Source organism: Odontomachus brunneus, unplaced genomic scaffold (genome assembly GCF_010583005.1).
Source record: "Odontomachus brunneus isolate Ranch 3 - 2012 unplaced genomic scaffold, Obru_v1 Obru_scaffold_031, whole genome shotgun sequence".
Classification (NCBI taxonomy): Eukaryota; Metazoa; Arthropoda; class Insecta; order Hymenoptera; family Formicidae; genus Odontomachus; species Odontomachus brunneus.
In genome coordinates, this window is record NW_022639481.1 from 1,670,427 (window position 1) to 1,694,278 (window position 23,852).

At 38.8% G+C, this 23,852-nt stretch overlaps 3 protein-coding genes and 1 long non-coding RNA gene across 5 annotated transcripts; 2 read left to right on the forward strand and 2 right to left on the reverse strand.

The window, feature by feature from the left end:
- Nucleotides 1–2,576: 2,576 nt before the first annotated feature.
- LOC116843265 lies at nt 2,577–5,228 on the reverse strand. The gene is made up of 3 exons (XR_004377865.1): nt 5,019–5,228; nt 4,774–4,868; nt 2,577–4,439 (listed from the first exon to the last, which is right to left on the reverse strand). It is a non-coding gene; the product is annotated as an uncharacterized LOC116843265 (long non-coding RNA).
- Nucleotides 5,229–11,440: 6,212 nt separating this feature from the next.
- LOC116843263 (alpha-glucosidase-like) lies at nt 11,441–15,427 on the forward strand. Its single transcript, XM_032813543.1, has 11 exons — nt 11,441–11,826; nt 11,971–12,218; nt 12,510–12,689; nt 12,813–12,964; nt 13,126–13,260; nt 13,461–13,666; nt 13,790–13,985; nt 14,063–14,517; nt 14,644–14,784; nt 14,871–14,974; nt 15,066–15,427. The coding sequence occupies exons 2-11, from the start codon at nt 12,047–12,049 to the stop codon at nt 15,299–15,301; spliced, it is 1,977 nt and encodes a 658-aa protein (XP_032669434.1). The 5' UTR covers nt 11,441–11,826; nt 11,971–12,046; the 3' UTR covers nt 15,302–15,427.
- Nucleotides 15,428–15,795: 368 nt separating this feature from the next.
- Nucleotides 15,796–18,038, forward strand: LOC116843264. 2 transcript variants are annotated; one of them, XM_032813545.1, is made up of 4 exons: nt 15,796–16,348; nt 16,424–16,637; nt 16,801–16,989; nt 17,892–18,038. In XM_032813545.1, exons 2-4 carry the CDS (start codon nt 16,538–16,540, stop codon nt 17,924–17,926), a joined length of 324 nt encoding a protein of 107 aa, XP_032669436.1. In that variant the 5' UTR covers nt 15,796–16,348; nt 16,424–16,537; the 3' UTR covers nt 17,927–18,038. The 2 variants fall into 2 exon arrangements, with proteins under 2 accessions (XP_032669436.1, XP_032669435.1); XM_032813544.1 differs by having other exon boundaries at nt 15,796–16,326.
- Nucleotides 16,846–20,889, reverse strand: LOC116843262 (conserved oligomeric Golgi complex subunit 3). Its single transcript, XM_032813542.1, has one exon. It carries the CDS (start codon nt 20,717–20,719, stop codon nt 18,278–18,280), a length of 2,442 nt encoding a protein of 813 aa, XP_032669433.1. The 5' UTR covers nt 20,720–20,889; the 3' UTR covers nt 16,846–18,277.
- Between the last annotated feature and the right edge of the window lie 2,963 nt (nt 20,890–23,852).

The window sequence follows — 23,852 nt, forward strand, 5'->3', positions numbered from 1 at the left end:
AAGGAAAACAAAAAAAAAAAGGAAAAAAAGAGTAAAAGAAAAAAGAAAACAAAACGAAGACACAACAGGCGTATAGGTATTTTATTAATCCGACGGTTCGCGATAGTTGTATTGTGTAAGTATGTATGCATAAACAGTAGGACGTACACCGAGACACTCAATAGCAAAGCGTTCAAGTGATAAAACCGTAAACGGGGATGATCCCGAGCGTCCTCGAGTCCTCGTTGTCCGACCGCTCGACCGACCGGGAGCTGTTCGCGCGGGGAAGCGTCGTCGGTGGAGGGCGATCGCGCTGAAATCCCGCGGGTGGGCGAGCTTGCTTGCTTGCTCGCTTGCTTGCTCGCTTGCTTGGAGTGTGTGCCCCGGATGTGACCGATCCGGCGTGTCCTGAATACGTGATACGTGGCCAAGGCATGTGCGTAAGTGCCGATTATCCATAATCCCGCGCACACGTGCGCCTCCGACGCTTTGAATCGCCATCCTGGTTTTGCTCGGTCGAGCATATTCAGCTTCTAATCGGCCCTTTTACGTGCGATCGTTCGTCTCGTTAGTTTCCGCGAGTCGCCGTGATCTCGCGCAAATGCCGCGTGCTCAAGAAAATATCTCGCTGATCCAGATAGAATTTTAAAGACCGACTTACAAAATGACAATGTTAATAGCTCTAATAAGCTAATGACAAGTCTTTTAGCAAAACCGTATTTTCTAGAAAACGACACCCTGAATGTTTTCAGCAAAGTATATTTTTAACGGTGTGGAAAACATAAATGTCATTGACAAAGTTGGAAGTATTATTCACCATGATTAAACTGCTAATAGCAATGTTATTAGCAAAAATGATATGCTCAAGTGTTTTTAACAAAGTCGGGAAAATTTAAACGGCTAATAACACTGTCATTAGCGAGTACGTGTTACACTCAAATTTGACAATTCTTATAATACAATCAGTCAAGTCAAGATAAAACTTTTGTTATTGACAGTGTTGTTATTAATAGTATAACACATATCTAGTTCAATTTTCTGCCAATAACACCTGTTTCCAACGTCTCTTAATCTAGACCACTAAGTGATGGGTTGCAGAAATAATGCTCTTGACAATATTGAAGTGATAAAAACTATCAATATGAGTTACCAAAATGGATAACTTTTGTCAATAACCTCTTAAATTACATAAGTAGCGCAAATAGAAATTCCGTCTCTTTGTCATCCATATTTATTAAGTACGATTTTGCAGAGTTTGCTACTCGTTTATCGGCTAATTTCTCGTATCTAGATCGCTTTTGTTGCAGGACCATTTCTTTTTGAGTGCGGAGGTGCGCAGACTACGGCTGATCGATTTTTTATTTCGCGAGGACGCGGTCTCCTCGCGCGCGGCCGTTCGAAATCGGTTATTCACCCGGGGTTGCACACCCCGACATGCCGCAGCGGCGTGTCGCACAGCGGTACGTTCGCTCGAGCCTCCGCCGAACGAGGGAGAGCGAATGGGAAAAATATATATGAAAATAAATAAAAAACAAATAAAAGAGAAAACCGGCGGAGCGACTGGGAATAATTAATCAAACGTAATCAAAAGTGCTACACGTACCTCAGCACTCGTTCGCGTCGCAGCGTCGTCGACGAGGATTTACAATGACGCGAGATCTCTCTATTTCTATCTTTCTCTACTTATCTCTTCTCTACCGTTTTTCTATCTCTTCCTCCTATCTTATCTTTATATTTATACCTAAATATCTAAGCTCTTTCCTCTTTTTCTCTCTCTTTTTCTCTTTCTCCCTTTCCCTCTCTCTTCCTCTCTCTCTTTCTTTCTCTCTCTTTCTCTCTCTCTCTCTCTCTCTCTCTCTCTCTCTCTCTCTCTCTCTCTCTCTCTCTCTACTTTATTGTACTCTCTATCTATTTAGATCTTTTTCTCTTCTTCTCTCTTTCCTTCTCTCTGTCTCCCTGTTTCCAAATACAAGTGAAATAATTTCAGCGAGTTTCCCAAAGGATGACTTTTAGAAATTAAAAAAAAAGAATTAAATAAAATCCGCGTTCGATACAGGTATAAAGCCGCGTTTAAATATACGTTGGATAATATTGTTAACAATTCGGTAACGTCGTTAACCCGAATACCGAGGCAATCGGGTTTCGTCAAACGTGTATCCGCTCTAGATTTTTCCTCCTCCCCCATTCCTCCCCGTCGTAAATTCTCGTTCCGGGCGCCGATAACAGGCCGGCTGTTTATTGCCCTTCGTCGCGATGGCACGCCGCGCGGGTTAGGCCAGCGAGCTGAATTTCGCGCGTCAAAACGTGACATGCTTAAAGCCGTTGTTCCGTGAAAAGAATCCGCGAGCGGACATCACGCACTCGATATTCTGCGGGGATACTCGCGGGAAAGCCGAGCCTGACGATCCTGCCGTCGACCTGCGTCCGAATAACGATGTTGTCGCTCGTCAGGTTCAGCTTGCACGAGATTGGATAGCACCCCTTTGTCACACGGGGGGAACTTACCGGGACTCAATTAACTCTATCGTGATTAGTTGTTTTTTACGACACATTCGTAGTATTCTCGTTATATACGTCCTCCTAAAGAGTCCCCCTTATTTCGTCCGGTCGATATAACGTGACGTCGTAATCGCGGAAAGCACGAACGTGCGAGACATTTTAAATTGGAAGTGCGGAAAAATCGAGCACACGAAAGTGAGAAAACAAAAGAAACTAATAAAAATAGAAGGTGAAAAGACATGTTATTCCGCGTTCCGGAGATATTGCATTTTTGTGTTTACGATATTGAAAATTCAGATCTACGAAATCTGTGTCGATTTTAGCACGCCTCACTCATAGGACCGATTGTTGTCGTTGTTATACGTGGCCAGCCCCTGTCGATACCTGCGAGTATCAATCTCGGACGTGTCCGAGACAATCAAAGACACGTCGAGTTTCCGCTAAATTTAAGACAAGCAACGAACGAACGTGAGGATTGTCAGGAAGCCGATTGTTACCTCGGCAATCCGTATTTATATCGCTTTTATCGTGAGGCCGCCGCTTGCTTAGTATATTTATTATTGATGTTAGTTTTTTTATCCCGTTAGGTTTTGATACTTAGTAGCTGACGCCACTTAGTTTAGGCTCGCACGCCGTTTACTTGACGAGACGCGCAATATGTTATACAGCGGAATTTTATTATATATTTATACATTGAATTTTATACGATGTGAATTTTTATTTAGAAGAGAAACGGATGAGAGTAATGAATATAGAACGTCCTCTCCGCAAGGTATATGTAGCGTGTATATATAATAATTGTGTAATACGTCAAGTGTGTACACTGTTAAACGGGCCAATTTTGTGAGATGTCGTAGATGCAGATAATTGTAAGATGTTTATATTGGGATCTTATCGGGATTCCGATCAGTATTAGTTATCTACAAACAGCGCGATCGAGAAACGAACTCGGTATTATTTCTCAAGGCAAATATCAGCGCATTAACGGATGACCTAACTGAAGAATTATTTATTTGTCGAGCGATCGAGAGGCGCGCGACAATTTCCCGTTGATGTTTCGTTACGTCGTAGATAATCAGCGCGTTCGCGAAATCAAAATTATGCGCAATACGCACAGCAAGGACCAGTATAAACAAATTTAACGAAAAACAAACAAAAGGCTGAAGTAGGAGCGCGAGATGTTTGAGTACCGAGATAGCTCTTTAGTTGAGATGTCTCGCGCGATCAATTGAAACTAGTGAGAATGTGGAGTTGTCGATTCTCTTCAAGACACACACTATTATAGTTTTACACACTATTAGTAATACACACTATTATAGTTTTTTCTCGTATGTACATACATATGCATGTATACGCGTACATGTGTATGTATAGTTTTGACTTTCGTCCGATCGATTAGCCACAGGCGGCTGAACAAAGATCGCAACACTTTTCCTGAATTTTACGTGAATTTTGCAAAGCGTTCCGTATCCAATAGGAAAATGTACGAATCTCCTGAAAACGATCGAAAAGAATAGATGCTTCTATTGGAGATATTCTCTTCCGTTACAAAACTCATCGAGGAAAAGCGTTGCAGTTTTTAATTGGTCGACTGTACACGCGCGACAAATGACCAACGATCTGCGATATAGAAACCTTCGTATATTCGGACCAAAAATGAATCGCGATGCGCGACTGTGCGCGTTTTAAAGAGATTCTTCGCCGGGGGCGCGATCTCAGTGTCGTCCCCATTGCGAGTCGCGCGACGTAGAAAAAGAAGCAGACTTCGGTCTGCAACTTCGTCTTCTTCTGCTCTCGAGTTTGGCCGTCATATCCGGGGCTGGTCGCGCCGTCCTATTGATACACCGCATCGACCTTTTGGGCCATTTCTCTCCGCATTTTGACCGGAAACGTCGTCCGTAGACCCGTTCGGATCTTTTTTCCTCTCTCCCTTTTTCTCTCTCCGATTTTCTCTCTTTTTTCTAAGGATATATATACATAGACACACTCTACATAATATCTGTAACACATGTATGTATACCTACGACTATACTATGTACTGTACTGTCGTGTGAAGGATACCTCACACTCTGTGCTATCGTTCAATCTATCGTCCTACCTTTACTGTCTTTACATGTCTCTAATGACGTAGGCGATATTGTTAGCAAACAAAGATATTTATGACTGCTCTCTCGGCAGAGAAAGTCGCGAAAATAAGAGATACGAGGGGTTTAGAGTAATAGTGGACCAACTTCGTAATTAGCGAGAGGTTTACTTCAAACGTAACATTGTCGCGTGCGCTGTGGTGTACTTTACCGATGCCAAGAAACGTTTTATTTCCTTGCGTCGGCGGTGATGTCGGCATTATTAGTGGCATCGACGAATTCCCTAACGCCGTCGATCCCAGTGCTCTGCGGCAGAAAACAGCATATAGAATAAAAGATACTTAAAAAAAAGTCATGGACTTGGTCCAATCCTGCTCTGAACTTTTCGTACACGACTACGAGACTCGCCTGATCGGGCGATCTTTACTTACGAAAGAGTAAGAGTAAATTACGTACGAAATAGTCGGTGTGTTCCTTAGAAAACAGTTCCGCGATTAAGATTACGAGAGTGCGGTTTCGCAGACTTGGCTGTAGAGAGCCGCCTTCGAAGTTACGTGTAAGATAGTAGATCGTTGCATGACGGGAGGCAGAAGAGGCTGTTGTCTTACACCGTGAGTACCGTCAATATTTACGTGCCGGGGAATATTCAAATGTAGGATGTTCAAGCGTCACGAGATCATCCCAGAAGCCACAATGTAGTCGGAATCCTTTCGTTGAAATAGAGAGATCAGAAAAGATGTCAATCGCTTGATAAAGAAAATTTTGTCAATTGGTAGCTTAAGGCGCACCAAAAATTTATTGGAAGCTTTCCTTTCTCACATTACACAATTTGGACTACCAGGGCGATTTTTCTGAAAAGCCACGAATAATTACATCGAATTTTGCAGTGGACACTTTTACTATGGATTCTCGAGTACTAATTAGCAGAAGCAAACAATCCGCCGAAGAAAAGAAATCTAATATTGACGGCTCACGTGGTATGTACGGAAAATAAAACTCGATTGGATTAACCAGAATTCTGGTGAAATATGAGCAAACCAGAACTCCGGCTAAAGTCGTCAGAATCTTGTGTTCAGGTTAACAAGATTCTGATTAAGCAAACACGATTTCTAATTAATCGAAATCTTGTTAACTTGAGCAGAATTCGGACTGATTTCAACCGGGATTCTAGTTCGTTCATATCTCACCAGACATTTAGTTAATCGAACCAAATCTTCTTTTCCATGTGGAATGTCTACGGTTAATTAATTATTAGCTGCCACCATTGAATGGCAGGCGGAGAAATCGCACGTTGTATGTGAGTTTTATACCGTATAAGCGAAACATACAAAAGCATACTGCTCGCCAGTACACGTGCATACACGTGTATATACACGTACTGTTATGTTATTGCCTAATATCTACGAAATAGAACGTTATGGGAATTATAGTCCGTATTCCTTCCTCTTCCTCTTCATCAGGGCCATCTGTCCGAAGATTGTTACGAGTATAGCTAATATAGAGAGAGATAATATATATAGAAAGATATAGATATCTCATATACCAAAAGAACACCAACACAAACTTTGTATTTCCTTTTGCGCAAATCTTGATAAATACTGTCGATTAATATCATCAATCGACAGTATTCATTAAGATTTGTGCAAATAGAAGAGAACATAAAGTTTGTACTAGTATTCTTTAGTGTGTGATATATTATACAGAGGGTCTTTCGTTTTAAATTAGCAAAGTTGTATTTTTCATTGCTGAATAACTTCAAAACTAATGGACTTGGGTTATATACGTTTTAGGAATTTTCTACACAGAGTTGAATGGTTTTTCTTAGAATCTGCAACAAGAAATATTATTTTCTATTTAAAAAGCAAAGTGCACTCCCACATGACCATAAAACCCCATAAATGGGGTTGAATTTTGTTTGAAACATGTTTGTCTGTCGGGCTCAGTTTCTGAGATATTCAGCTGATCTGTTTAAAAAATGGGACACCCTCTGTATATATATCTCTCTCACTTGTAAATAAACATTGCTAATTTTACAATGTTACAACGCGATCGCGCGGTTGATACGGAAAGAACGTCCATGACGATATCGAGATAATTGCAGACCGGTAATTACCCAATCTAAAATGATGTGATAAAGCTGTAACAATGAAACAGATGTATGCGTATTTGTTTTTTATCAGAAATAGCATTCTTTACATAAGTTTTTATATTTAAAATTTTTACACTTGAAATATCTATAAACTCTATACGTACGTAAAAGATAATTTAGGCATTCAAACATTTGCGAATGTTGCTCAGACTTTGTAATTTATTATTAGAACATTTTTGTCAATCCAAGTATGTTATTAGACGAATTTCTTTTTACACATTTCTTACCGCTTTAAGTCACATTACTTAACACGTTTAGACGCGTTAAATAATTTACGTTTTAAACGTGTTAAGTAATGTAATTTAAAACGTGTAAAAGTGCTTCAGCCAAATTGCACGCTTATACGTCTAAAAATAGTATACTTTGATTTACAGTGTTGAAAGTTACTCTGACATTTTGTTAGTTTATATTTGCTCGGTACTGATTGAATATACATGCTTGAAGTCGCGTTCATTTAAAACACACATATATACGAATTCTCCAAAATTAATCCTGCCGCCGCTGAAATTCGGCGAGCAACTTTGTTGCACTTCGATGCGCACATCCGGATATATTATGGGATTTGCGTTTCGATTCTGGACGGTTTATCCCCTTCGGGCAAAGAGACATCCCAACCCGGCGCGGCGATCGCACGATTATCGTCCTTGACATCTTTCTTTCCGTTCAACCAGTCGACGTTCGCCGTTTCGTTGACCGTTTTCTCTTCGCAGGTCGTTTAGAGGCCTCGATTATCCTCGTTGTTCGATCAATTGCCGAGATCCACGCCGGAAGTAATCTCCGTGATGGATCTCGATAAAACTTAAGCCACTTTAAGCCATAGTCAACGGTAGCTTATAAGCAGTCAACAATGAAATTCAGATTTTTTTCCAGCTGTGTGCCCTCCCGTTACTTGTTTGCCATTTCTGTTCTCGCTGAGTCAGAGTTACATCGATCGTTAGTAGCACAAATGTTGTGTGACACTGTAGGGGGAAACTTTCGCGTAAACGCATACTTTACATGCGTATAATTTAATGTCACGCAACTTTAGCCATGTTAATCGCGCCTTACCTTCGTGTTCGTCCGCTGATAAGGCGTGGATCACGTGATATGAGTGACGTGCTTTAATTTTTGGGTCCATTTTTTATATTATTGATACTTATGAGTCAACAAATGTCGACAAGGTACGGTTTATAAGTTGTAGGATTAAAAATCAGTTCGTGGCTTAGGTAACGCGTAATCACGCGCTGTGTCTCCACATTGAGGAGAAATGTCGTAACCCAAGGAAAGATAGAGGTGTATTTATCAGCCGATAACTATATCCGAAAGTGTGATCAAAGCTGAAATAAGCATAAAAGAAGAGTTTGTCCTCTTGATAATTTGTTTCACGAAGTTGAACGAAGAAGTTGAGGAAGGAGGTGTTATCCGCTGATAAGTGAACATCCGACAGTTAATTGAAGCCTGAAGAAATTCAGAATCGGTCTCGGTAATGGTGCGAATAGCGAGCGGCTGAGTAAAGTGTGTTACATTGTTGATGTAATTGATAATTCGTTAACAAATCTTACGGGAATCATGAGGAAGCCGTGTAGCCAAGCGAAGGGAATAAAGAGGTGTCTGTTTACGACGAGAACCAGCAACGAGACATCCAGAGACTTTCGCAGAGACGATCGAGAGAGCAGCGATGGAAAAAATCAAGTATAATAATATTAAACGTTTTAAAAGAATATATCGCGAAATCTTGCTGGTACCTTAAAAGACGAACATTTCTTTAAACATAATAATTTGAAAAATTATGCGACACCGAATATCTTGAATTAATTAAAAGATCATGAGACATTATTGATTATTTCCAGTTAAAAAGCATAATAGAGATATTGTTCAGGGTTAAGTTTCCTACTTTAAGTACATCGGAAAGCTGCTTAATAAGTTCTTATTAAATTGCTCGTTTCTTCCGATTGCTGATTGGCTTTTAGAGTAAAATGTTGCTAATCGATAATAATAGTAATACTTATAATGTTATTATATTATATCATAGTAATATACTATAATAATATTACCAATATTATTTCTTAAACGTTGAAAATTTTATCTTTAAAAAATAATTTCATGTGTTATAAATTATTATAAAACATTTACACCGTTCTTGTATATTATATTTAGTTGTCATCAAACAAGAAATTTTTCTACGTAGAAACGACAAAATGGCGTAAAAGTGTGTTTAGTTTGTTATATTTCCTGAAATATTTGTGATCAATTTAATTAATTGTGTTATGTTGCAAAAATCGTGTATTTCTTAATTGTGAACTAATTAATTTCTAGTTATTAAGGACAATTTTAAGTGTGACTGTGTAGAAGCGACACACATACCTTAGGAAGTTATATCGCAGTTTTATGCTGACAGCTTCGTCCGTTGCTGGATAAGAATTGCGAAATGCGAGACGCGATGTAAAAGAGAGACGCGGCCGACTAAGAATCAATTAATTGTAATTGACGAGAAAGTGCAAAATATACAAACATTAAATGTTATTTACATCAAACGCATGTTCATTGAACATACGATGTCAACTGCCCCTACGTGATAACTGACCGGTAAATCGACATTTTTGTTTTACATTTTGAAAGAGAAAGAGATATAATTATTTCACCCTTTATATCAATTCCACGCCAAACTGTTTAGCAAAGGTGTAACGTCGTATTATAAACGAAGACACAATATACAATCCATTGAGATGTGCTCGGGAGTTGGATAGAGTGTTAATTGCTTCCGAAACAATTAGCCTTCGTTTGTTGTGCCGCAGCTTTTGTACATGGCAAAGTTACCAATTGTTTTTTGAAAAGAGTCGATCGGCGTCGAAACGACTGCATTGTGCCAGGAGACAATAGCGTCACTCACAACACGACGACGCAGCATCTTAAAAATACTAAACACCCAGCGAGTCGATCGATTCGCCGTACTATATTCCGTCCTCATTTGCAAAATATAAAATAACATGAATTCTTGTCGAAATTTGTCGGCGAATTTTGTTTAGTATTGTTAATGTCTCTGTATTCAACTTAAATATCAAAGTCTACGTTTTTTCTCAGAATACATTATTTTGCACTTATTATGTTATTATTTCTTACTATTATTTTGCAAACTATCGAGTATCCAAACACCGCGATCAGTTCGGGCAATATCGTGGAAGAACAAAAAACAAAATTCGTTGCTATGAAAGCAGCTGCAAAAGTCTATAACAGATGACAAATAGATATTTGCTTTTATGTGTGAGCACTCGAGTTCTCGGGTCAGAGAGATTCGCGAGGTTGAGTATCGAATAAGCACACTCGGTTATATGCTAATAACAATGTTGGCGTACATCAATCGATTTATGCTAACAGTATTAATTTTGTCGGCGTATTAATAAAATCAGGCATTTATATGATTGAGTAATTTGGACGATGACTTCGTTCGTGGTGACAGTTTGATAGGAATGTACATGATACTTCACTAACCACGTAATATGATTTGCGTCACAATTTACCACACAATTCGGTCGGTTGTTCCCGAATCGATCTCGGTAAATAAGTATAAGCGGTCGATATTGACGATTATCATGCCAATACACTTAATTGTCGCATTATCACTAAAGAGATTTTCGTGTCGAGCGTTTAATGTACGCAATTCGACGATAACGTGATGGCTTTGATCTGCTCGCCGCTCTGGGAATCTAACTATCTATAAATCACGATTACATAGAATAAAGTTGTATATTCATCTTTTTCCAGCTATTTGATCACGTTTAATATCGAAACTATCATTGTTCGGATCGATCCGTTTCCGTACTGTTGATTTTTTCACAAGATTTACGTGTAATTTAGTCGACTTTTGCATTTATTGTTTTTCGTTGCTGTGTTATTACGTTAAATTACACGAACAAATTCTTTTCGTTATTATTATTATGGAAATACAAAGAACACGGCGTTATACGGCGATAAATTTGCGATTAGTACTCGAGATATAATCGTGCGTGATTTTTTGCGATTCTCGGTGGACTAATGCATCGATTAAGCGGCACTAGCCGCTAATAATTACGACAATTTGAGGTCAGTCGCAGGGATAATGCAACATTATCCCGATACGGGCGGGAATTTATTTTCGCGTGTTTCTAATGAACAAACGATCGATCGTGACGGAGAAATTGTTATAAATTTATTGACATGCAAAGTGAATTCAATCGCAATATTAAATCTCTCGAATCGATTAATTTTCACTATCTTTCGCGATGGCATTAAAGCATCGCGCGGCGATGAAAACAAAATACACCATGTTGTCGCATGCGCGTTGAATCAGCCGCTGTGTATGCGTCAACTGTGTTACGCTGCAACAACTGTCACGGAATACGCGATACCGTTTATTATTACGTCTTCGGAGGGGCGAGAGGAGAGCGAAGGGAAATCAGCGAGCGAATAAACATAGATACGGTGTTTTTAAATGGCCAGAGAGATAACAGGCGAATTAACCCCTGACGTTCCGCCGCGATTAAATTGTCCCGTTATTTTCTGTCGGATTTTTATGACGTACAGACGTAACGCAGCGTAACGACGCCGTGCAATAAACGCGCGAACAACAGATCCGCTGGTAACGACAATTGCATAACAAAATAAACATATTATCACGATATAAGTTGCACTTCTTATTGTGTCGTTATTAATGTCACTATTACTACAAATCGTGTTGTTGTAGAGTAAAGAAAATAAGACGTACGATAAACAGGAGCCAAAAATAAGATATTAGGATGTGCAAAAAGGATTGTAATAATATGAACGCAAAAAATAGAGTAATATTTTTTTCAAGAGCAAACGCCGAAGATATGACTTTCGGGTCTTGAAGTCTAAGCGCATCCCTACTCTAAATTACAACGAGAGCGACAAGCGGAGCTGAGACATAGATAACACAGTTATCTACGTTGCTGTTCGCTGTGTAATTTTCAGCGCCCCATTTTTCTCGCCGACCTCGAAGAGACGACGTCGAGAACCGACACGGGAGCGCGAAAAAACATTCAGATTCCATTTTGACCCGATCGAGCAGAAGTGCAGGCCAAGCAATTGCCAGCAAGGAAAACCCAAGTAGTTCAAATTCAATGAAAATCATCATTCCAGGTAAGTTCCTTCAGGGACAGATGGGTGTCGCGAACTTGATCACAATTCTGACGCCAGTAAAAGTCAAAGTTAACGCTTTGTCGCCAATATTTTTATCTTCTCGGGTCCTTGAGACATTTTATTAATGAGTTTTTAATTTTTAAGCATTTTATTTCTGATACAACATCGAATAAGTTTGCGAAGCAGAACGTATGAGAGAATTAGCCGAAACTAATGCACAATGTTGGTTGTGACACGGCACGTGGTGTTGATAAGCGCTCTAACACTTTTCACGACTAAAATGGATAGTGTGGGACTCACAGATAAGAAATGGTGGGAAACTACATTAGTTTATCAGATCTGGCCTAGAGGGTTTCAAGATAGCGACGGCAACGGCGAGGGTGATCTGAAGGGTGAGTTACGGTGATGAAATAACGTCGCCAGTGGAAAATTACATTTCGATTTGAACTTTCACCGAACACATACATACAAATAAACATGAATTCCGAAAATTGCGTTGTTTTACAATAAATAAAATAAGGTGTATGATAAACGAAAACCAAAAATAAAATGTCAGGGAATGCATAAAAAATTATAAAAATAAAAAATTATAATAATATGAATACAACAACAAACAACACAATATTAATATTACAATATTATTACAATAATATGAACACAATAATGCTTTTACTTGTTCACAGGCATTATTAATAGACTCGGTTATATCCAGGACCTCGGAGTCGAGACTATTTGGTTAAGTCCCGTTTACTCTTCACCACTGATTGACTCGGGCTACGATGTCTCCAATTATACGGACATACATGCTCTATTCGGCGATTTGAACGACTTTGACAATTTAGTGCGGGAATCACACAAGCGTGGTATGATATTCAGGTGTACACACTGCTGAAAATTAATGTCTTCTATCTTTCAAAATAATCGGTGAATTCTCACGTAAAATGATTTGACATTATTTTGACATTCAACATTGCGGCACTTTTCAGGACTGAAAGTCATTCTGGATGTTGTCCCGAATCATTCCAGCGATCAGCACAAATGGTTCCAGCTGTCAGCAGAAAATGTGGAGCCATATACCAACTATTACATCTGGGCTAATGGGAGCACCGACGGCAAAAATATCCCGCCGACTAACTGGGTATATTTTTTCCAATTCGTATCGTATCGTTTACGTAATGTAATACAATTTTCTCGTCTGGCAAAATGAAGGGCGAATTTTCCTCACTTTAATTAGCGATCGATTCGACGTCACGAGTCACATTTAGCAGCGAAAATAATTGTTTCGTCACTTTTATGCAGTTGAGCACATATAGCGATGAAAAAGGATCTGCATGGACGTGGCACGATGGTAGACGACAATGGTATTACCATAAATTTCACAGTTCCCAACCGGATTTGAATTTGAGAAACGAGAGAGTGATCAAGGAACTAATGGTAGCGTATTTAATATGATAACCAAACATTTAATCATGCTTCTGTTAATTTGAAATGATTCAAACAAAAATTTCATTGAGAGAAAAAGGAGACGTAAGATTGTAATCTTTTTAAATCTGCACCGACAATTAAAAGTTGCAACATATCCTTCGTCATATAAATCTAAATACTTAATTTTAATAATTAATCCCTGTAAACAGGATGTATTCAAATTCTGGCTGCAAAGAGACGTCGACGGCTTCCGGATTAACGCAGTGCCATATTTTTTTGAGGACGAAGACTTGCGAGACGAACCTCTTACAGGAAATGGCGCTTACACTTACGGTCTTCCCGAAAGCACCGCTCTCCTTTACAGATTTCGCGAATATATCGATGACTGGGTGTCAATAAATAATGCCATGTCGAAGTATGTGACTGACGTTTCCAGAATACTCATTAAGATCATTTCTTCATTACTATTTTAACGTCACTTGATTATCACAATAATTCGATTTATGAATATTGATGTGACATAATTTTGGCATTATAGATTATTAATCGCAGAATCGTACGATTCCGACGTCAATTTAGTGGAATATTACGGCAATGGCACGCACGAAGGAATTCCACCATTCAATTTTAAATTCATTACGCATATTCGCAATAGCAGCAAAGCTGACTATATTAAGAAAGTCTTAGATTCGTGGCTCCAACTTCTACCAATAAATACTAGCACCAACTGGGTGGTAAGTGCGTGATATCGATTATTTAATTGCCGCATCGCAGGCTTCTTTGTGTTAATTGTTACTCTTTATAAGTGCAGCTTTCGAACCATGACAACTCAAGAGCAGCTTCAAGAATTGGCCTCAACCGAATGGATGGTCTTCATATGCTCAGTCTCCTCTTGCCCGGACAAGCGTACACGTATTATGGCGAAGAGATAGCTATGCTGGACACGAAGATACCTTGGAGCAGAACTATTGATCCTATGGGTTGCTCCAAAGGCGAAAAGGAATTCGAGCGTTTCTCGAGGGATCCGGCGAGAACTCCCATGCAATGGAATTCCGCAGAATCAGCTGGTTTTTCGACAAACGACACCACATATCTTCCTGTACACTCCAATTATATTCGTAGAAACGTAGAAACACAGCTGAGAGAAGAGAGAAGCAATCTGCAAACGTACAAAAAGCTAGCTGCTCTCAGGAGGAAGTCCGTTTTCACGGATGGGAATCACGAATTCGCCAGTTTGAATAATGATCGCGTATTGGTGCTGAGAAGGTTAGTAATGAGCATAATAAAATGAACGTAATAAATAATAAAATGAGGAAAAGATAACAATGAAGATTGTGTGAAAGAAGGTGCACACCGTTTTTGTACTGAATTTTATCTTTAATTGATAATCAGATTCCTGGAAAATCATCCGGTATACATTGTCGTGATCAATCTGGGAATTCGACAAGAAATGGTTAATTTAACTTCGATATATCCCAATTTGAAGGCCACTCTAGATACCGTTGTGGCTTCCAGCAACGCACTTCACGTCACGTATGTCTCTTACCTTTTTCTATTTGTTCTTATAACATTTCGCACAATTGTTGTAAAACACTTTGTAAATCATCATATCTTTTCAGAGGGACTATATTGAGGGACAACTTGATATTAACAGCAAATGCTGCACTTGTGTTGAGAGGCGAAGAAGGAGAAAGGACGTCTACATCAACTACAAGCAGCACATGTACGTATCTTTGAAATGCAATTAGAGCAGTTTATCGATGTTTATCAGTTTCATCAGTCAGCAACGTCACTTATTATTAATCATATTTCAGCAACAATTACGCCCAACGTCACGGATGAAAATTCCACTACACCCATTACAACCGAGTCGACTGTTCCCACCAAGGGAACGACCTCCGACGATACGACAAAGAAAAGGACTTCGACGACCAGGAAGCCGGAAGAGAGCACAACGAAAAAAAACAATCGTGCAGCACCGTGTTTCCCGTCTGTGCTACATGTAGCAATGAGCCTCGTGATAACTGTGATAATATCGTGCAGATTTTAAAAGTATAACTTAGAAGATAAATATTTGTACAATAAAGATTACATAAGCAACGACAGATATCCGATTATATTCCAATTAATTTTGTTACGCGTTTCTTGCTGATCGAAATATATTATAATACAGAAATTCAAAGTTGGGCCAATTTAGAAACGAGTTACCTTGTCTTTGACTTTAAATAATATTAAGCAGATTAGCGGGGTCGATGTTTCGAAAATAGCGCGATGTTTCAAGTGTAACATTGATAAGAGCTGTCTGTCTAATGGCCCAGATATTAATAGAAATTATTAGAGAATTAAAGCGCCAAGTGCGGCTTAATGAAAATCTTTGCGATTGTCAATCCTCGGTGGATTAAGACTTCTCGCGGAAGAGATTATTTCTCACTAGTTTGAACATCTTTCTCTCTCTCTCTCTTTCTTTTTCTCTCTTTTGAAAGAGTTAAGAAGCTTTTCTAATGGCAATAATAGCAGAACAGAGACTGCTTTAAATAGTGACTCACGTTGAGAGCTAAGAAAAGCGTGAAGCCATATGTCCACGGAGGTCACTTGAGATCACCAGGTGTGCATACCAGCGAATGAGTTTGTAATAATAGCGATATTTACGTAGCGAACACTCCACTGGTAATCTATTCTCCGTGGCAGTATCGGCCGATCAACATCGATCGCGATTGTATACAAAGACGAACAAGAGGAGCGAGTCATACGGTAACAAATCGCACGTTCGTGGTTCTTTCTTTCGATTTTAGTGTGAAATGTGACCAGTGAGTCTCCTTTTCTTGGAGAGACGTTGAAACATCGTTCTGGACTTTATGCAGCTTTATGCGATTCTGCGTGGTTTGCTGTTAAAGACAGCGTATTTTCTTCTGACGATGAGTCCAAGGAGAATGTCGTCGCGGCAGATTGAAGTTGACCCTGTTCCAAAGTGACTGCTCCGATTACGCGCTATCGCAGTGTATTTCTTCAATTAATGAGAATAGACCCAACATATAATTGTGACGGCAATGAGCACACGTAACGCGAAGTTAATTGGTATTTCGCTTATAAATCTCGTGTGCGCACGTGCTTATCTTCTGCTTGCATGACTTATTTTGCTGTTATAAAAACAACGATCCGTTTGCGCCGGCAGGCTCGTGAATATTGAGAACACAAGAAGAAGCAAAATGTGGGCGTTCAATTAAGATCGTTCAGACGTCTCTCTGTAAATTATTGTGCTATTGCCGTGATTGGAAAGGAGGACAAAATGGAGCTGCAGGAAAAATCTGTTTTCGCTCAGGAAAAACCGCTTTATGACGCCATACCTCTGATTATCTTCGATAATGTGAAAAGGAAAAACACCAAAGGTTCGTGAAATCTTATCATATGCTGTTTGAAAAATTTAACTTGTAGAAATCTTGTAGAGTAAAAACAGGTATAACTTTTTATGTAAAATATTAGAAGCAACTAATACATAATATAGATAACAAATAAAAATCCAGCATTAAAAGACAAATATTACTATTTCAGGGAGTGTTAAGGGAGAAGATCTGAAATATAACGTTTCAAGCCCAATTTGCATGACGTTTCGTTTATTATTATTCTGGGTTTTGTGGACTGCCCTAGTTATAGCTATAGTAATCACCATTTTCGCACACTTTTGGTTTACGAGTCAACATTTCCATCATTCAAATACGCACAAAAACGTGAATGTAACGGGTAGGTAAATATCCACGATTAAAATCCATTGTTTATTCTCCCCTTATAAAAAGATATCAGTTTTTGTAGAACCATCGAATCTTATCACGCAATTATCAATGTTTGTCAAGTTAAATTTAGTGTATATTTTAACAAATATATCCTCCTATAAAGTGAATTGTAGTGATATATCCTAACAACTTGATTCTATGTATTAATGTATTCGTGCGTACTTAAAGATTTACAATATTAAAATTATCCATAATAATAAAGAAACGAAAAAATATATAATGTATTTATATAACAGATAGCACATTTCTCTCTTCCTTATCAACGCTAGATCGGTGGTTGTATCATTTTTTTTTAATAAAACTTAGAGAAAATAGTGATAATAAGAAACTTGTTCGTAACATGTAATTTCATGTAAGATTTTTAAATATCCCAAATGTTAACATAAGAAAATCAATTACTCCAAATAGTATATATTTAATCTTGCTCAAATTTTAGAATATAAAAATAATTATAACTTAGTGATTTTTTATTGAGATAGAAATGTTAATTGAATAATTAATATAGATTTTAAAAACAGGGAACAAGAGTTCCATATTATTATCACCATTTTTTCTATTAATAATTATAATAATTATAATTAATATTTCTATTAATAAAGTAACAAGTATTCTATTATAAGAGTAATATATGTAAGATAGAAAAATATTATCAACAGATTTTATTTATCTATGTTTTATTTATCTATAAATTATTTATGTATCATAAGAGAAAAATAATTAAAATTGCTTTTTACACTATTATCTCTACATTGACTTTTAAAAAACTTATAAATGTTCTGTATATTACTGTACTTTGTACAATTGCGCTATATTATTCTATTTATTTCATCCTATTTATCTATCTCGTTCTAGATAATGGTATCAATATTGAGGAACCGAGAACTTGAGTGCTACTCCAATACCCGAATCTTTCGAGCATTTGTTGAATATTTTGCAAACTACTTAAACACTATGATTAATATATACAATATCTTCGAAAAACAATGGACAATATTAGCTCATGCGAAATTGGCTGCTGCAAAAATCGATAAAAATCGAGAGATATTGTCCCGTTATTATTTAGGATTTTTTATTTCGAGTAACTATCTAATTATTTGCAGATTTTGGAGTATAGGATACGCGACTGTAGAAACTACTCGGCTTATACTGACAGTATTAAAATCGCTTATTTAACTTCGAAAATACAAGTACAACGGATGACAATAAAATACAATCGAAAGACTTTGGGCTCTTGTAATTTAAATATCTTGTTTATTAATCGATTGCGATCTCTTTAAAGAGGCTTGCGCATCTCGATTCGACTTGCCCTGAATCAGCGTGGTGGAGCTCAGCATAACGGAAATCTGCTCAGGCAATGGACACGCGATCAACTGAAGGTCCTCCGCGTTGTAATACTTGCTCAATATTTGGTGCAACTGCGTGAACGCGGCGCAAATGTTATTCTTCACAGGTTTGAACAGAATGAACTCGGTCTCCTTGTTGGCCAAGTACAGCTGCATCGACTGCTGTATCTCGGGGCACTTGAACTTGATTATTCTCAGCACATCGGCTACTGCGGTCGCCACTTCTTGTGCGCTGCCTAGCGTGTTTTCCTGGCTTGAGCTCGCGTCGAGCAACTTGTCCTTCTCCAGCAACTTCACAATAGGGTAAACCAGCAAGTAAGTCGCGTGCTGTATCAACTGCTGACACGTGAACTTCAACTTCGCGTCCACATGCTTCCTCGAGTCAATGAGCTGCTCCTTCATCTGAGGCGCGCCCTCCAAAAGAAACTGCAGCAATGCGTTGTTCGACAAAGTGAACAGCCGGGAGCTCTTCTCCAGCAGTCCGAACGCAGCCGTTTTCACCTTGGAGAAGTCCAGGCTGTACTCTTTGATGGTGAAGTCGACCTGGAAAGGGGCGATTTGCTCTCGGAGGATCAACAAATGCTTGATCTGAAATAGCTCGGCGTCCAAAGTGCTCGCTCTCCTCTCGATCTCCTGCCTGGCGTTCTCGATGCTCTGGACGCAGAGGGAGATCGCCTCCTGGCTCAGCGACTGGAATACCGACCTATCCACACAACGGTAGAGTCTCGACAGGCATACGAGAGTCCTGCGAACCGTGGGATACCACATGCCGTGCAAGTCCGCCGGCGAGTTGCCCATGTGCGTCTTCTGGTAGATGGAATCGATGACAATGTGATTGCGCGACACAGGTTCAAGGGCGGAGCTGTCGGCAGACGACACCGAGATCTTCTTCATGCGAGTCTGCCGAGTCTCTTCCCGGATCGACTCCGCGATATCCTCCATCATCCGCAGCTTCTCCGGGTAGGCCAGGTCGCCCGCCGACGGGTTGTAGTTGAGCACGTCGGATTGCAGGTACAGATGAGCACGGAACACCAGTCGCTCTTGCACGTCGTGCAACAGCTGCAGGCAGATGTTGCCGAAGCCCTCCAACGGCTCGAAGTTGTTCTGCACATGCTCGTCCAACATTTCAATCCGAAGGATGCAGCAGATCTCCGCCAACGTCTCCAGATGATTGATGTGTATGATGAAGGGCCTCAGAGCGTCGTACAACGAGGTGCACAGGCTCTCTAGGTACGCGGTCAGTCCGCTCGATTGTTTGGAAAAAAATTCATAGAACAGCCGGTGCTCGTCTATGGACGCGTGCAGGAGCAACGCGCACGAGTGCCGCACGAGGCTGCAGTGGTCGCCGTTGTATTTCTCTCTGACAGAGCTCAGGGACTTCTGTATACTCGCGCCCAACACCAAGCCACGCTGGCTCCAGTAGTACTGCTGACATTCTAGCAGCAGGCTGTCGTACTCTTGCCTCTTGTACGACTTGCTCTCGACCTGCTCGATCACCGGCCGTGTCTTCGACAGGATCGTCTGGAATCTGCCATAGAACAGCGCCAAGGCCGCGTCCGCGTTCTCCGGCGTGCCCTCGTTGTCCTTCAGGTTCAGGATGCTTTCTGTGGTCTTGGAGAACAGACCAAAGACGTAATTTTGTATCAGCGCGATTGCCTTTGACTGACAGTGTCTGTAACGTATCAGATAGACTCCACTCTCGTTGTACGACGAGTTGCTCTGCATGAAGTTGATGTTAGTGTCGATCTTGTCCAATATGCTGAAGAACATGTCGCTGTTGACCGACAGTGTGGGTGCATCCAGCTTCTCTGTGATCAGGTCAATTTCTTTGAAGTACTTCACATATTCTGTGATGCTGTCGATTGTCGTGTTCAGCTGCTTCTGGTCAGAGATCAGCTGTTCACTGGCCTCATACAGAGAGGTGGTCTTGCCAGACACCTCGGTGTACTGCTTGTACAATGTAGAGAAGTCGTTTAGTGCCTCCTCTATCTGTGAGCAAACCTCTTCACACTCAGATCTCCTCAACTTGAGCTCGTTAAGGTACAGATTGTATTTCATGTCGTACATTGACACGTACTTTTTCTCTAAAGACAAATAATGCTGAAGCAACTCTTGATACCTCTCTATGGGAAGAGTGTTCTCCTGTGAGTCTTGCTGGATTTTCTCGTCATCATCACTGATCAAGCTGGTTTGTGAATTCGATGATGGAAAGTGAGAAGTGATGATAGTTTCTAGGCTTGATAGGCAATCTTTTTGACATTCCGTCAACGGGGCCAAAGGATTGTCGAACTGATCCCACTGATTGAGGTTATGTGTTGCTTTTGATTTAGACATCATCGTATTTGCGGAAAAAACATTCAAATGTTAACGCAACTGCACGCACAGTGTATTGGCCAGAACATGATTCCAAATTAAATTAAGGCACAGGTAATTAATACATTGACGGAGATCACAGGATGCTGGCTAGCAGAAATTACACGTAAGACAGATCGACGCTATCGCCACAAATCAACGCTACATTAGCATCTGATTTATATCAACGGTGGGTAAAGATGGACGATGTTAGACTTAAATAAAATGAAAGACTGCTCTTTCTAGTTAATGAATAGGAAAGAAACATTCATCTGTTCCGCTGCTGATATTAAAAATAAAAGAGTCTTTTGATTCATTGTTGAATCGTATTTTTCGAAAATAAACAAAGATTTTAGCTATATGTCTAATATTTTCGCGCTGTACCGCTGTATGGCGCCAAGTAGTTGTTCAAGTTACCATTCGTTAACTATTCGAGTTCTTTCATGCAACACCGATAGATGACTCTGGAGAACTACAGAGAGCGGTTTTGATTGAAATTCTCGTTTCATGTTAGTGAGAGAAAAGATGACATATAATAATCATATAATTTTAATAATTTAAAAAATGATTCGAGATTATTTATAAAAGATGACAGACTAATCAATTTTGAGTAATTAGCCATAGGGGAATAATGACTGACTATAAAATTTAAAAAAATATTAGAGAATAAAATGTAAACGATGTTCAGAATAAAAATAAGAAATTCATAAATTATAATATATAATTTTATTATATAAAGTTTTATTATATTAAAATATCAATACATTTTAATTTCAGGTGAAAAATGTGTATATTGTGTATAATACGTCATTACATCTTAAATGTAATAGAAAAAATGTTATAGAAAAAAAGGATTGGAAATATCCCTGTGGAGTGTTTCACTGAAGAATCAGCTGCGATATGATTTGGTTAATGTATTCTAAGAGATAAAGAATTTATTTACAAGCCTTTATTAGAAATACAAGAATTTATTAGACAACATGCTATTACTTATTACTGATAATTTGTTAAAAAAATTTACTAATATCAAATATTAATTTAAATAAATTGTACATTATTTTTATTCAAGAAAATAAAAAGTTATTAAAAGAAATATGAATTAGTACAGTAAATATGAATTAGTAGTTTTTAACACACAAGTTTTGAAGATTCTTTTCTTGATTTGATGCCGCTCATGCCATTGTAGTAACAACCTACATTTGTTCACGTGTGAGACCAGTCGCGGTGTTGTTCAAATGCGGAGCGAATGTGCTCGATCCATGTAATGGATCGGTCAGGCGGTCGGCGTCTCACATCTCCTTACAAGTCATGACCTTAGCAGGAACAAAGTAACGTGATGTCCCAATGAATTTATTTTTGCATGCTTCATCTACCTTAGATTTATACGTGAATTCTGTATATCTTTTATTAACAACGCTCGTCAGTATCTTTAATCAAAAAATATAGATTGTATTAATTACAGCAGTAATTACTCCGATGATATAATTATTAATGATTATTAATACAGATACAGTGAGGATTGCAGATTATGGAAATAAATATAATTGTTACTGGTTATATTTATAATCTGCAGAGTTTTAGTAAAAAAAAAAAAAGTTATTGATTCAACGTTCGAGAGAAGAATATTTTATTGTATTATTTAGTTGGAAGAAAAAAAAGAAAAGAAAAATGTAAGAAATATGCGATACAAATGATGTAAAAATATTGAGTCTTTTTTTTATAGAAGAGTTTACAATGTAACATCTGGGAACAACACTCGGTATTTTGAGTACCCGATAAATATAGTACTATAATTGTATAAATAGAGTACTGGACATTGAAGACACCTAAACTTACTTAAGATTTATACCGACAGTGTTATTTTCCACATTATTATCTCTGCATCTTAATCTACAAATTACACACTTAAGGATACGCCTAAAACTCATAAGAAACAAAAGAGAAGCGAATTTACACGCTCACGTCAGAATTACTAATTCTGATGCGGTAATTTGATATCCAAAAAACAGGTTTACAGGATAATATATAATGATCATGCATAATAAAATCCTTCCTCTCATTATTCTATATAATTAAATATAGACGAGCGAAGATCGATAAGTTTTAATACAAGTTTTATTGTTTCTTTATTATTAATTGTTATTATTACGTAATACGTATTAGAAGATTAAATTATTGATATTAACACAAATGTAATCGATATAAAAGAAAATCAAATTTTCAGAATAGACAGACGCAGACGTAAATGAAAAGAAATCGAAGTTACTCTGATATAATCTGCCCACCTCTCTCTTAGTACCCTATAAGTTACAGTTGAGTAAGTAAATTAAAATTCATGACGACCAAAGAACTCTTTTACGCGACAAGTCGCGTGAATTTATCGCAGCTAGATCGTAAGCCTGGATTACGCAACTGACGGAACCGTCAAGATTCCGGAAAGATTTCGGTGTGAATCTGCGTGCCCCTAGGAGAATTCGGCGGGCAGATTCAACTGATATAACGTACGTGAGAGAGCGTCTACACTCATCGTTCCGAAAAGCTGAGTTTACGACAATTCCGTTGGTGTTGGTCAGCGGTTAAAAAAAACAACTTTTGTGGGTTTCCTGAAGCAATTCCACGTTACAAAGGATTCCATCAAACCGGTTTGCCCACCCTAATGGCGTGGGTCCTTAACCTTCTCGCAAAGACAATGATTTAACTGCACCTCGCCAAGCTCATGAGATAAACCCACGCTTAGGTCTCTCGACGTAAGGCGTGACGTCACGCATATAAATTGTCGCGAAAAAGGGAAATTCATATGATGGCGCGTGTTAGTAGCAGAGAAGTTACGTATCGGCTGTTTTGGCCAATCCCAAATGCGGCGGTTAAGATAACGATAATGATATCGTTACATCAGTACATTTCAATCGTGTTCCCTCTGCACCCTCTCGCATTTCTGCTCTTTCCTCTCCTGTTGAAACACAAACAAATATATTTTATCGCTTGTTTTGTTTTAAATGTGGGAGAAATAAAAAAAAGAAGAGAAGCTGCACGAAGGTGCACCCGAAAACGAACAGAACTTAGGTACAGCAGACAAACACTTTCTCCGGTAATAAAATCCATCTCCCGTGTGGCGTCC